Raw genomic sequence first — 15,102 nt, 5'->3', positions numbered from 1 at the left:
TATAATGTTGTCAGGTGATAATGATTATAGTGTTTTCAGGTGATTGTGGGGATTGTGGTGTCAGGTGATGGTGGGGATTGTGTTGTCAGGTGATGGTGGGGATTGTGTTGTCAGGTGATGGTGGGGATTGTGTTGTCAGGTGGTGGTGATTGTGGTGTCAGTTGATGGTGGTGGTGATTATAGTTTTGTCAGGTGATTGTGTTGTCAGTTGATTGTGTTGTCAGGTGATGGTGGGGATTATAGTGTTGTCAAGTGATGGTGGGGATTATAGTGTTGGCAGGTGATGGTGGGGATTATAGTGTTGGTAGGTGTTGGTGGGGATTATAGTGTTGGCAGGTGATGGTTTGGATTATAGTGTTGGCAGGTGATGGTGGTGATTACAGTGTTGGCAGGTGATGGTGGGGATTATAGTGTTGGCAGGTGATGGTGGGGATTATAGTGTTGGCAGGTGATCGTGGGGATTATAGTGTTGGCAGGTGATGGTGGGGATTATTGTGTTGTCAGGTGATTGGTGGAGGTGATTGTGTTGTCAGGTGATTGGTGGAGGTCATTGTGATGTCAGGTGATTGGTGGTGGTGATTGTGTTGACAGGTGATGGTGGTGGTGATTATAGTTTTGTCAGCTGATGGTGATGATTATAGTGTTTTCAGGTGATTGTGTTGTCAGGTATTGGTGGTGGGGATTGCGTTGTCAGGTGATGATGATGATTATAGTGTTGTCAGGTGATGATGCTGATGATGATTATAGTGTTGCCAGGTGATGATGATGATTATAGTGTTGTCAGGTGATTGTGATTATGATGTTGTCAGGTGATGGTGTCGATTGTTTTGTCAGGTGATAATGATTATAATGTTGTCAGGTGATAATGATTATAGTGTTTTCAGGTGATTGTGGTGTCAGGTGTTGGTGGGGATTGTGTTGTCAGGTGATGGTGGGGATTGTGTTGTCAGGTGGTGGTGATTGTGTTGTCAGGTGATGGTGGGGATTATAGTTTTGGCAGGTGGTAGTGGGGATTATAGTGTTAGCAGGTGGTGGTGGGAATTATGTTGACAGGTGGTGGTGGTGGTGATGATTATAGTGTTGTCAGGTGGTGGAGGTGATTGTGTCGTCTGGTGATGGTGAGGATTATAGTGTTGGCAGGTGATGGTGGGGATTATAGTGTTGGCAGGTGATGGTGGGGATTATAGTGTTGTCAGGTGATGATGATGATTATAGTGTTGCCAGGTGATGATGATGATTATAGTGTTGTCAGGTGATTGTGATTATGATGTTGTCAGGTGATGGTGTCGATTGTTTTGTCAGGTGATAATGATTATAATGTTGTCAGGTGATAATGATTATAGTGTTTTCAGGTGATTGTGGTGTCAGGTGTTGGTGGGGATTGTGTTGTCAGGTGATGGTGGGGATTGTGTTGTCAGGTGGTGGTGATTGTGTTGTCAGGTGATGGTGGGGATTATAGTTTTGGCAGGTGGTAGTGGGGATTATAGTGTTAGCAGGTGGTGGTGGGAATTATGTTGACAGGTGGTGGTGGTGGTGATGATTATAGTGTTGTCAGGTGGTGGAGGTGATTGTGTTGTCTGGTGATGGTGAGGATTATAGTGTTGGCAGGTGATGGTGGGGATTATAGTGTTGGCAGGTGATGGTGGGGATTATTGTGTTGTCAGGTGATTGGTGGAGGTGATTGTGTTGTCAGGTGATTGGTTGAGGTGATTGTGTCGTCTGGTGATGGTGAGGATTATAGTGTTGGCAGGTGATGGTGGGGATTATAGTGTTGGCAGGTGATGGTGGGGATTATTGTGTTGTCAGGTGATGGTGGGGATTATAGTGTTGGCAGGTGATGGTCGTGATGATTGTGTTGTCAGGTGATTGGTGGAGGTGATTGTGTTGTCAGGTGATTGGTGGAGGTGATTGTGTTGTCAGGTGATTGGTGGAGGTCACTGTGATGTCAGGTGATTGGTGGTGGTGATTGTGTTGACAGGTGATGGTGGTGGTGATTATAGTATTGTCAGCTGATGGTGATGATTATAGTGTTTTCAGGTGATGGTGGAGAGATTGTGTTGTCAGGTGATTGTGTTGTCAGGTATTGGTGGTGGGGATTGTGTTGTCAGGTGATGATGATGATTATATTGTTGTCAGGTGATGATGATGATTATATTGTTGTCAGGTGATGATGATGATTATAGTGTTGTCAGGTGATGATGATGATTATACTGTTGTCAGGTGGTGATGATTATGGTGTTGTCAGGTGATTGGTGGCGGTCACTGTGATGTCAGGTGATTGGTGGTGGTGATTGTGTTGACAGGTGATGGTGGTGGTGATTATAGTATTGTCAGCTGATGGTGATGATTATAGTGTTTTCAGGTGATGGTGGAGAGATTGTGTTGTCAGGTGATTGTGTTGTCAGGTATTGGTGGTGGGGATTGCGTTGTCAGGTGATGATGATGATTATAGTGTTGTCAGGTGGTGATGATGATGATTATAGTGTTGTCAGGTGATGATGATGATGATTATAGTGTTGTCAGGTGATGATGATGATTATACTGTTGTCAGGTGGTGATGATTATGGTGTTGTCAGGTGATTGTGATTATGATGTTGTCAGGTTATGGTGTCGATTGTGTTGTCAGGTGATAATGATTATAGTGTTTTCAGGTGATTGTGGTGTCAGGTGTTGGTGGGGATTGTGTTGTCAGGTGGTGGTGATTGTGGTGTCAGGTGATTGTGTTGTCAGTTGATTGTGTTGTCAGGTGATGGTGGGGATTATAGTGTTGGCAGGTGGTGGTGGGGATTATAGTGTTGGCAGGTGGTGGTGGGGATTATAGTGTTGGCAGGTGGTGGTGGGGATTATAGTGTTGTCAAGTGATGGTGGGGATTATAGTGTTGTCAAGTGATGGTGGGGATTATAGTGTTGTCAAGTGATGGTGGGGATTATAGTGTTGTCAAGTGATGGTGGGGATTATAGTGTTGGCAGGTGATGGTGGGGTTTATAGTGTTGGCTGTTGATGGTGGGGATTATTGTGTTGTCAGGTGATGGTGTCGATTGTTTTGTCAGGTGATAATGATTATAATGTTGTCAGGTGATAATGATTATAGTGTTTTCAGGTGATTGTGGGGATTGTGGTGTCAGGTGTTGGTGGGGATTGTGTTGTCAGGTGATGGTGGGGATTGTGTTGTCAGGTGATGGTGGGGATTGTGTTGTCAGGTGGTGGTGATTGTGATGATTATAGTTTTGTCAGGTGATTGTGTTGTCAGTTGATTGTGTTGTCAGGTGATGTTGGGGATTATAGTGTTGTCAAGTGATGGTGGGGATTATAGTGTTGGCAGGTGATGGTGGGGATTATAGTGTTGGTAGGTGTTGGTGGGGATTATAGTGTTGGCAGGTGATGGTTTGGATTATAGTGTTGGCAGGTGATGGTGGTGATTACAGTGTTGGCAGGTGATGGTGGGGATTATAGTGTTGGCAGGTGATCGTGGGGATTATAGTGTTGGCAGGTGATGGTGGGGATTATTGTGTTGTCAGGTGATTGGTGGAGGTGATTGTGTTGTCAGGTGATTGGTGGAGGTCATTGTGATGTCAGGTGATTGGTGGTGGTGATTGTGTTGACAGGTGATGGTGGTGGTGATTATAGTTTTGTCAGCTGATGGTGATGATTATAGTGTTTTCAGGTGATTGTGTTGTCAGGTATTGGTGGTGGGGATTGCGTTGTCAGGTGATGATGATGATTATAGTGTTGTCAGGTGATGATGCTGATGATGATTATAGTGTTGCCAGGTGATGATGATGATTATAGTGTTGTCAGGTGATTGTGATTATGATGTTGTCAGGTGATGGTGTCGATTGTTTTGTCAGGTGATAATGATTATAATGTTGTCAGGTGATAATGATTATAGTGTTTTCAGGTGATTGTGGTGTCAGGTGTTGGTGGGGATTGTGTTGTCAGGTGATGGTGGGGATTGTGGTGTCAGGTGATTGTGTTGTCAGTTGATTGTGTTGTCAGGTGAATGTGGGGATTATAGTGTTGGCAGGTGGTGGTGGGGATTATAGTGTTGGCAGGTGGTGGTGGAGATTATAGTGTTAGCAGGTGGTGGTGGGGATTATAGTGTTGGCAGGTGGTGGTGGGGATTATAGTGTTGTCAAGTGATGGTGGGGATTATAGTGTTGTCAAGTGATGGTGGGGATTATAGTGTTGTCAAGTGATGGTGGGGATTATAGTGTTGGCAGGTGATGGTGGGGATTATAGTGTTGGCAGGTGATGGTGGGGTTTATAGTGTTGGCTGTTGATGGTGGGGATTATTGTGTTGTCAGGTGATGGTGTCGATTTGTTTTGTCAGGTGATAATGATTATAATGTTGTCAGGTGATAATGATTATAGTGTTTTCAGGTGATTGTGGGGATTGTGGTGTCAGGTGTTGGTGGGGATTGTGTTGTCAGGTGATGGTGGGGATTGTGTTGTCAGGTGATGGTGGGGATTGTGTTGTCAGGTGGTGGTGATTGTGGTGTCAGTTGATGGTGGTGGTGATTATAGTTTTGTCAGGTGATTGTGTTGTCAGGTGATGGTGGGGATTATAGTGTTGTCAGGTGATTGTGATTATGATGTTGTCAGGTGATGGTGTCGATTGTTTTGTCAGGTGATAATGATTATAGTGTTTTCAGGTGATTGTGGTGTCAGGTGTTGGTGGGGATTGTGTTGTCAGGTGATGGTGGGGATTGTGTTGTCAGGTGGTGGTGATTGTGTTGTCAGTTGATTGTGTTGTCAGGTGATGGTGGGGATTATAGTGTTGGCAGGTGGTAGTGGGGATTATAGTGTTGGCAGGTGGTGGTGGGGATTATAGTGTTGGCAGGTGATGGTGGGGATTATAGTGTTGGCAGGTGGTGGTGGGGGATTATAGTGTTGGCAGGTGATGGTGGGGATTATAGTGTTGGCAGGTGATGGTGGGGATTGTGTTGTCAGGTTGTGGGGATTGTGTTGTCAGGTGATGATGATGATTATGTTGACAGGTGGTGGTGATTGTGTTGACAGGTGGTGGTGGTGATTGTGTTGACAGGTGGTGGTGGTGATTGTGTTGACAGGTTGTGGTGGTGATGATTATAGTGTTGTCAGGTGATGGTGGGGATTGTGTTGTCAGGTGAGGGTGGTGATTGTGTTGTTATGATATTATAGTGTTGTCAGGTGGTGGTGGTGATTGTGTTGTCAGGTGATGGTGATGATTATCGTGTTTTCAGGTGATGGTGGAGAGATTGTGTTGTCAGGTGATTGTGTTGTCAGGTATTTTTTGGTGGGGATTGTGTTGTCAGGTGATGATAATGATTATAGTGTTGTCACTTGATGATGATGATTATAGTGTTGTCAGGTGGTGATGATTATGGTGTTGTCAGGTGATTGTGATTATGATGTTGTCAGGTGATGGTGGGGATTATAGTGTTGTCAAGTGATGGTGGGGATTATAGTGTTGGCAGGTGATGGTGGGGATTATAGTGTTGGCAGGTGATGGTGGGGATTATAGTGTTGGCAGGTGATGGTGGGGTTTATAGTGTTGGCTGTTGATGGTGGGGATTATTGTGTTGTCAGGTGATGGTGTCGATTTGTTTTGTCAGGTGATAATGATTATAATGTTGTCAGGTGATAATGATTATAGTGTTTTCAGGTGATTGTGGGGATTGTGGTGTCAGGTGTTGGTGGGGATTGTGTTGTCAGGTGATGGTGGGGATTGTGTTGTCAGGTGATGGTGGGGATTGTGTTGTCAGGTGGTGGTGATTGTGGTGTCAGTTGATGGTGGTGGTGATTATAGTTTTGTCAGGTGATTGTGTTGTCAGGTGATGGTGGGGATTATAGTGTTGTCAAGTGATGGTGGGGATTATAGTGTTGGCAGGTGATGGTGGGGATTATAGTGTTGGTAGGTGTTGGTGGGGATTATAGTGTTGGCAGGTGATGGTTTGGATTATAGTGTTGGCAGGTGATGGTGTTGATTACAGTGTTGGCAGGTGATGGTGGGGATTATAGTGTTGGCAGGTGATGGTGGGGATTATAGTGTTGGCAGGTGATCGTGGGGATTATAGTGTTGGCTGGTGATGGTGGGGATTATTGTGTTGTCAGGTGATTGGTGGAGGTGATTGTGTTGTCAGGTGATTGGTGGAGGTCATTGTGATGTCAGGTGATGGTGGTGGTGATTATAGTTTTGTCAGCTGATGGTGATGATTATAGTGTTTTCAGGTGATTGTGTTGTCAGGTATTGGTGGTGGGGATTGCGTTGTCAGGTGATGATGATTATAGTGTTGTCAGGTGATGATGCTGATGATGATTATAGTGTTGCCAGGTGATGATGATGATTATAGTGTTGTCAGGTGATTGTGATTATGATGTTGTCAGGTGATGGTGTCGATTGTTTTGTCAGGTGATAATGATTATAATGTTGTCAGGTGATAATGATTATAGTGTTTTCAGGTGATTGTGGTGTCAGGTGTTGGTGGGGATTGTGTTGTCAGGTGATGGTGGGGATTGTGTTGTCAGGTGGTGGTGATTGTGTTGTCAGTTGATTGTGTTGTCAGGTGATGGTGGGGATTATAGTGTTGGCAGGTGGTAGTGGGGATTATAGTGTTGGCAGGTGGTGGTGGGGATTATAGTGTTGGCAGGTGATGGTGGGGATTATAGTGTTGGCAGGTGGTGGTGGGGGATTATAGTGTTGGCAGGTGATGGTGGGGATTATAGTGTTGGCAGGTGATGGTGGGGATTGTGTTGTCAGGTTGTGGGGATTGTGTTGTCAGGTGATGATGATGATTATGTTGACAGGTGGTGGTGATTGTGTTGACAGGTGGTGGTGGTGATTGTGTTGACAGGTGGTGGTGGTGATTGTGTTGACAGGTTGTGGTGGTGATGATTATAGTGTTGTCAGGTGATGGTGGGGATTGTGTTGTCAGGTGAGGGTGGTGATTGTGTTGTTATGATATTATAGTGTTGTCAGGTGGTGGTGGTGATTGTGTTGTCAGGTGATGGTGATGATTATCGTGTTTTCAGGTGATGGTGGAGAGATTGTGTTGTCAGGTGATTGTGTTGTCAGGTATTTTTTGGTGGGGATTGTGTTGTCAGGTGATGATAATGATTATAGTGTTGTCACTTGATGATGATGATTATAGTGTTGTCAGGTGGTGATGATTATGGTGTTGTCAGGTGATTGTGATTATGATGTTGTCAGGTGATGGTGTCGATTGTGTTGTCAGGTGATAATGATTATAATGTTGTCAGGTGATAATGATTATAGTGTTGTCAGGTGGTGGGGATTGTGTTGTCAGGTGGTGGTGTTGATTATGTTGACAGGTGGTGGTGATTGTGTTGACAGGTGGTGGTGATTGTGTTGACAGGTGGTGGTGATTGTGTTGACAGGTGGTGGTGGTGATTGTGTTGACAGGTTGTGGTGGTGATGATTATAGTGTTGTCAGGTAGTGGTGGTGATTGTGTTGTCAGTTGATGGTGGTGATTATGTTGACAGATGGTGGTGATTGTGTTGTCAGGTGATGATGATGATTATAGTGTTGTCAGGTGGTGGTGATGATTATAGTGTTGTCAGATGATGGTCGTGATGATTGTGTTGTCAGGTGGTGGAGGTGATTGTGTTGTCAGGTGATTGGCGGAGGTGATTGTGTTGTCAGGTGGTGGTGGGGATTATAGTGTTGGCAGGTGGTGGTGGGGATTATAGTGTTGGAGGGTGGTGGTGGGGATTATAGTGTTGGAGGGTGGTGGTGGGGATTATAGTGTTGGAGGGTGGTGGTGGGGATTATAGTGTTGGCAGGTGGTGGTCGGGATTATAGTGTTGGAGGGTGGTGGTGGGGATTATAGTGTTGTCAGTTGATGGTGGGGATTATAGTGTTGGCAGGTGATTATGATGATTATAGTGTTGGCAGGTGATGGTGGGGATTGTGTTGTCAGGTGGTGGGGATTGTGTTGTCAGGTGGTGGTGATTGTGTTGTCAGTTGATGGTGGTGATTATGTTGTCAGGTGATGGTGGGGATTGTGTTTTTATGTTATTATAGTGTTGTCTGGTGGTGGTGGTGGTGGTGACTGTGTTGTCAGGTGGTGGTGGTGGTGATTGTGTTGTCAGGTGGTGGTGGTGATTGTGTTGTCAGGTGATGGTGGGGATTATAGTGTTGTCAGATGATGGTCGTGATGATTGTGTTGTCAGGTGATTGGTGGAGGTGATTGTGTTGTCAGGTGATTGGTGGAGGTGATTGTGTTGTCAGGTGATTGGTGGAGGTAATTGTGATGTCAGGTGATTGGTGATGGTGATTGTGTTGACAGGTGATGGTGGTGGTGATTATAGTTTTGTTAGCTGATGGTAATGATTATGGTGTTTTCAGGTGATGGTGGAGAGATTGTGTTGTCAGGTGTTTGTGTTGTCAGGTGTTGGTGGTGGGGATTGCGTTGTCAGGTGATGATGATGATTATAGTGTGTTCAGGTGATGATGATGATTATAGTGTTGGTCAGGTGATGATGATGATTATAGTGTTGTCAGGTGATTATGATGATTATAGTGTTGTCAGGTGATGATGATGATTATAGTGTTGTCAGGTGGTGATGATTATGGTGTTGTCAGGTGATTGTGATTATGATGTTGTCAGGTGATGGTGTCGATTGTGTGGTCAGGTGATAATGATTATAATGTTGTCAGGTGATAATGATTAGTGTTTTCAGGTGATTGTGGTGTCAGGTGTTGGTGGGGATTGTGTTGTCAGGTGTTGGTGGGGATTCTGTTGTCAGGTGATGGTGGGGATTGTGTTGTCGGGTGTTTATTGTGTTGTGATTGTGGTGTCAGGTGATTGTGTTGTCAGGTGATTGTGGGGATTATAGTGTTGTCAGGTGGTGGTGGGGATTATAGTGTTGGCAGGTGGTGGTGGGGATTATAGTGTTGGCAGGTGGTGGTGGGGATTATAGTGTTGGCAGGTGGTGGTGGGGATTATAGTGTTGGCAGGTGGTGGTGGGGATTATAGTGTTGGCAGGTGATGGTGGGGATTATAGTGTTGGCAGGTGGTGGTGGGGATTATAGTGTTGTCAGGTGATGGTGGGGATTATAGTGTTGTCAGGTCATGGTGGGGATTGTGTTGTCAGGTGGTGGGGATTGTGTTGTCAGTTGATGGTGGGGATTGTGTTGTCAGTTGATGGTGGTGATTGTGTTGACAGGTGGTGGTGGTGATGATTATAGTGTTGTCAGGTGGTGGAGGTGATTGTGTTGTCAGGTGATGGTGGGGATTGTGTTGACAGATGGTGGTGATTGTGTTGCCAGGTGATGATGATGATGATTATAGTGTTGTCAGGTGGTGTTGGTGATTGTGTTGTCAGGTGGTGGTGTTGGTGATTGTGTTGTCAGGTGGTGGTGGTGGTGATTGTGTTGTCAGTTGATGGTGGTGATTGTGTTGTCAGGTGATGATGATGATGATGATGATGATTATAGTGTTGTCAGGTGGTGGTGATGATTATAGTGTTGTCAGATGATGGTCGTGATGATTGTGTTGTCAGGTGGTGGAGGTGATTGTGTTGTCAGGTGATTGGCGGAGGTGATTGTGTTGTCAGGTGATTGGCGGAGGTGATTGTGTTGTCAGGTGATGGTGGGGATTATAGTGTTGGCAGGTGATGGTGGGGATTATAGTGTTGGCAGGTGATGGTGGGGATTGTGTTGTCAGGTGATTGGTGGAGGTGATTGTGTCGTCAGGTGATGGTGGGGATTATAGTGTTGGCAGGTGATGGTGGGGATTATAGTGTTGGCAGGTGATGGTGGGGATTATAGTGTTGGCAGGTGATGGTGGGGATTATAGTGTTGGCAGGTGATGGTGGGGATTATAGTGTTGGCAAGTGATGGTGGGGATTGTTGTGTTGTCAGGTGATTGGTGGAGGTGATTGTGTTGTCAGGTGATTGTTGGAGGTGATTGTGTTGTCAGGTGATTGGTGGAGGTGATTGTGATGTCAGGTGATTGGTGGTGGTGATTGGTGGTGGTGATTGTGTTGACAGGTCATGGTGGTGGTGATTATAGTTTTGTCAGCTGATGGTGATGATTATAGTGTTTTCAGGTGATGGTGGAGAGATTGTGTTGTCAGATGATTGCGTTGTCAGGTGATGATGATGATTATAGTGTTGTCAGGTGATGATGATGATTATAGTGTTGTCAGGTGATGATGATGATTATAGTGTTGTCAGGTGGTGATGATTATGGTGTTGTCAGGTGATTGTGATGATTATAGTGTTGTCAGGTGATGATGATGATGATGATGATGATGATTAGAGTGTTGTCAGGTGGTGATGATTATGGTGTTGTCAGGTGATTGTGATTATGATGTTGTCAGGTGATGGTGTCGATTGTGTTGTCAGGTGATGATGGTGGTTGTGTGGTCAGGTGATAATGATTATAATGTTGTCAGGTGATAATGATTATAGTGTTTTCAGTTGATTGTGTTGTCAGGTGATTGTGGGGATTGTGTTGTTTGCTCTTTAGTATTTGGCATATATTGATTGATGTTAATTGATTATGTTTTTGATGATGTTTTGATGACTACCTGCCCCTCCCCCCTCCTTTCTCGGTCTCAGGAGCTCATTACAGCGTGGTACATTGGTTTCCTGGTCCTGATATTTGCCTCCTTCCTGGTTTACCTGGCAGAGAAGGATGTCAACACAGAGTTCAACACCTACGCAGACTCCCTCTGGTGGGGAACGGTCAGTACCACACACAAACACTCACTCACACAGGAAAGATTGCATTGCATTGGATAGCAGCCGTCTTCTGGGCTCCTGACCAGTTCTGCTATTGTTGGAAAAGGACCCATACGCATTTCACAGTTAGCCTACACCTGTTGTTTACGAAGCATGTGACAAATAACATTTCATTTGACACACACCCACTGACTTGGGTATGAATTGCCCTTTTTCCAGATCTAGGATGAAACTGACCAATAGACAATGTCTCTCTAGTAACATGCTGTTTTACTAGTTTTGCTCTGTATAGTATTTACCACTGGAAGACTTATTCTGTGTGTGTGTGTCTTCCAGATTACTCTCACCACCATCGGCTATGGTGACAAAACACCCCGCACCTGGTTGGGCCGACTCCTAGCTGCCGGCTTCGCGCTCCTGGGTGTGTCCTTCTTCGCCCTTCCTGCTGTGAGTCTCTCTCATTGGTGTACATCACTGTCAGTTCCCCTCCCAGCCAATCGGCGCTAATTCCTTTGGCCCTCCCTCTGATCCGCTCCTTCTGAACCCTCTCAGGGTATCCTGGGCTCAGGCTTTGCTCTGAAGGTGCAGGAGCAGCACAGACAGAAGCACTTTGAGAAGAGGAGGACTCCTGCTGCCAACCTTATACAGGTGACCACAGATAGCTCAGGTGTCATCCACTCAATCAACAGACTAGGTCATAAGGGGTGACAGGTAGCATAGTAGTTGGACCAGTAACCGGAAGGTTGCGCGATCGAATCCCTGAGCTGACAAGGTCAATATTTGTCTTTCGGCCCCTGAACAAGGCAGTTAACCCACTGTTCCTAGGCTGTCATTGTAAATAAGAGTTTGTTCTTAACTGACTTGCCTTGTTAAATTAAGGTTAAATAAAATAATAAAACTGAACCCACTAACAAATTGCTGTATGATTGGATCATTTTTCTTTAGTGGCTTCACGTGTTCCTGTGTGTGTGTGTGTGTGTGTGTGTGTGTGTGTGTGTGTGTGTGTGTGTGTGTGTGTGTTCCAGGCTGCTTGGCGTCTGTACTCTACTGATGCTCAGCACTCCTACCTGACAGCCACTTGGTACTTCTATGACAGCATGCTTCCATCCTTCAGGTAGGTACTCCCTTCTCCTCCTCTCCTCCAATAATGCCGTTGTTGTGTGTTGGTGCTGGTCGACCCATGAATTTAACCATCCCCACTGTACATGAAATTAAAAGGACAAAATGTTTGTACAGGTAGATTTGACTTAGGTGTGACTTGGAGTAACAAGCGTGTCTCACCTATCCTAAAACAATGTGGTTTTGAAAGCCAGCTGACACTGCTAACCGGTTGAACATTGAGAGAGCATTGTAGGGAGGTGACGAGAGGCTGTACAGATGATTTATAGGATCTAGGAAGAGAACCTAAATGTAACTTGCACCTACATATAATTAACATGACACACACATGAACATACACACATGAACGTACACAAATATACAAAAATGATCAATATCCCAGCAATTGAGTTGCTTTTACCAGTGGTGACCGTGGGCATTCTATCTTCCTGATCGAAAACGGTGGGGTGCACTTTCATTCATTTTCATTCTCCCTTTTTAAGTTATTACTGGTTTCTTCAGGCCTCAAATGTGACTACCACCATTGTTTATCTTTATTATTTCTTAAGATTTTATTCTCTTATTTTATTGATGTATTTACATATTAATTTGACTCATTTAGTTTGTTTAAAAAGAGGGGGACTTTTATGACTTACATATACCTTTTTTTGCCTCTTAGCTCTGTGTCCAGTGACAAGCAAAGTGTGTTGATGGTGCCATCAATATTTGTCATACTTCATTTTGATAAATTACATATGAATTATCCCCACCTTTTTTATGTTTTGACCCTTAATTTGACATCCTTTATGTTTTTTTTTTTTTTTTGTTTCTTGCTTTCTTTGTTTTTTTTGTGCACATGGGGTCAGAGAACTGACACTACTGTTCAGTCACCTTCAGCGACGGTGTAGCGCCAAGAATGTCCTTCACAACTCCCACAACACCCTGCTGTCCGGGCTACGGCCCTACAGCTCCCCCTACCTGTCAGGGGACAGGTACGCACCACCACACACACACACATACACACAGATAAACGACAGACCAATATATAGATGCACACCGACATATACACACGCAAGAAAAGATCACCGTGACACATGCACTAATTTGTATCAAACAATCTCTCACCAGAGGATGCCGCAGGTTTTACTCCTTATTCCCATAGCAGCGAGCTGGTTTAGAAAGAAATGCTGGCTGTTCCCTGGTCTGTGGTTCCTGTACTGTTGTGTATCTAACCACCTGTCACAAATACTGATTCTAAACCTGTGTGTAATTAACAGCACCGCTTGCTCCATCTCTGTCTGCCTCTCATTCACTTTCCTCGTCTGATTCATCTTCATGTCAACTCCATCACCCTCATCCATTCATCCCCTCTTTCTCTCCTTTTTGTCCCGCTCTCTCTCTCTCCTGTCATCCGCTTCCTTTCCATGTCATCCCTCCATCAACCCTGTTCTCAGGAAGGCAGAAGTCCCTAGCAGGTTTGTTCTTCTGAACATATGTGTCTCTGCATTCTCTCTCTGACAAATCCAGCTAGGAAGTGGTCCTCCATGGTAATGGGGAAAAACAATGGGACACAACTCAGCATGTCAGATTCATACAATAACATGCCATGTTTTCCAAGGTATATGTTTGGTCTTGTAGCCCCTCAGTATGAACCAGGTGTATGCTGTATTTGCCATACAGTTGCTTGAATAGTACTGCATGTACTGAAATACATTAATGGCAGTGTGTCTCCCAAATCAAGAAGACAATGGTTAGGTGTGGAGCTAATTATTTTCGACCTTTTAGAACGGGGGCTGCAGTCTTATTATGGATATACTCTGCAGACTCTCCTGCTGCCTACAGTACACCCCCAACTCAACACCTCCCTCCTCCATGGGTGTGTGTCAATAAATTGGCCAACCTTCAAAGTGTAAGGAGACTAGGAAAGGAAGCCATTTAAGACTGTTGTGTTGCAGTACTGGGCTACCCCTCCACTTCACCCTCTCCTTTTCACCTCCCTCAGCCCCTCACCTTTTATGATCTCACTGCCTGCGTACCCTGCCTCTGCTCTCCCTTTTCCTCCTCCTCTTTCTCTCCTATCTTCCAATTCTCCTTTCCTCCTCTCTCCTCTCCCCTTCTAGCCCCCACCCCCTCTTCTTCTTCTCCACTCTTCCTCTTCCCTTCCTCCTCTACTCTTCCTCTCCTCCTATTCTCTTCATCCTCCTTCTGCCTTGTGTGTTTCCTCAGTCAACTCATTTCTAAAAAGCGGTCTCTTCTGTATTCACGCTGGCCGTAAGCAGCAGAGGTATCCACGGTGACAAGCCTGTGCATGGGGCACGCCACCACCCCCACCCATCCTTCCTTACTCACACATTCACACTACCCCCTTCCCACTCTGCCTGAGGGTCCCACAGCCTTCTGGTCCAGTGCAGTGGGTGTGCCTCTGTACATTTTCTCCTTCGAATAAGGAGTTGGTCCCCTTGAAATATCCCACTTTCAATAAGGAGTTGGTCCCCTTGAAATATCCCACTTTCAATAAGGATTTGGTCCCCTCGAAATATCCCACTTTCAATAAGGAGTTGGTTTTAGTCTCTTCATTTAGCATAGTGTGAAGACACTTGTCATTGAGGATGGTCATCAGGCTAAAAATGGTAAATTGCACATTTGATAGTCACATTTTGGAATTGATCTTTGAGAATGGGAAACACTGCTCTGGTGATGAAATCTTTGCCTGGGCCTTTACTGTGTGAGAAGAATGACAGGGTGTTAAAAGGATAACTCTGTTGTAAACCACTTTCTTTCAGTGAACTGGATGACACAATAAACCATGCATTCTTTATTAGAAAACAAAGGAATTTGTTTCATGGTTTATGTGGATCTAATGTCAGCATTGGCCTCCTCACACACTTACAGATTTTACAGCATATTTCATAATTTTTACAGAAGGTTCTGACAAATAAAAAATATTTTTTTTAATGAAAAGGTCAAATAATTAGCAAGTCACACATGCTGTTTTCTTAATAGTGTTGCATGACCGTTACTTGTTAATTGCACACATTGTTCATGCATGCATTCTTTGATCACTTCTGCTCTGTAGTGAATTATGGAGAAAGGGTTCAAATGATCCTGCATGCAATGCAACCATATGCTTGTTGCATGCAGAAACATTTCCCTCCCCTGATAATTTTTTCCCTTTTGTCTGCTAAAATGTTTCTCTTCAAATCCTTTGCTCAGTATGCCGTGCATGTTTTTGGAGGGTTCAGCTGTGTTTTTAACCCTAGCACATCCCTTTTTAATTTCCTTTCCAAGGGAATGCAAAGGGCTAACAGTAAT

General features: G+C 44.7%; 1 protein-coding gene across 1 annotated transcript in view; it reads left to right on the top strand.

The window, feature by feature from the left end:
- Nucleotides 1–15,102, top strand: part of LOC135549042 (potassium voltage-gated channel subfamily KQT member 4-like) — a 127,587-nt gene that overhangs the window by 100,682 nt on the left and 11,803 nt on the right. Inside the window, exons 5-9 of the mRNA XM_064979111.1 lie at nt 10,570–10,695; nt 11,029–11,139; nt 11,245–11,340; nt 11,718–11,806; nt 12,657–12,782. Coding sequence (XP_064835183.1) covers nt 10,570–10,695; nt 11,029–11,139; nt 11,245–11,340; nt 11,718–11,806; nt 12,657–12,782 — 548 coding nt within the window. The remainder of the gene's footprint in view (nt 1–10,569; nt 10,696–11,028; nt 11,140–11,244; nt 11,341–11,717; nt 11,807–12,656; nt 12,783–15,102) is intronic.

The sequence above is a fragment of the Oncorhynchus masou genome, chromosome 12 (assembly GCF_036934945.1).
Source record: "Oncorhynchus masou masou isolate Uvic2021 chromosome 12, UVic_Omas_1.1, whole genome shotgun sequence".
Lineage (NCBI taxonomy): Eukaryota > Metazoa > Chordata > Actinopteri > Salmoniformes > Salmonidae > Oncorhynchus > Oncorhynchus masou.
Note: the sequence above shows the minus strand (reverse complement) of the source record. Positions and strands in the feature narration are given on the sequence as shown.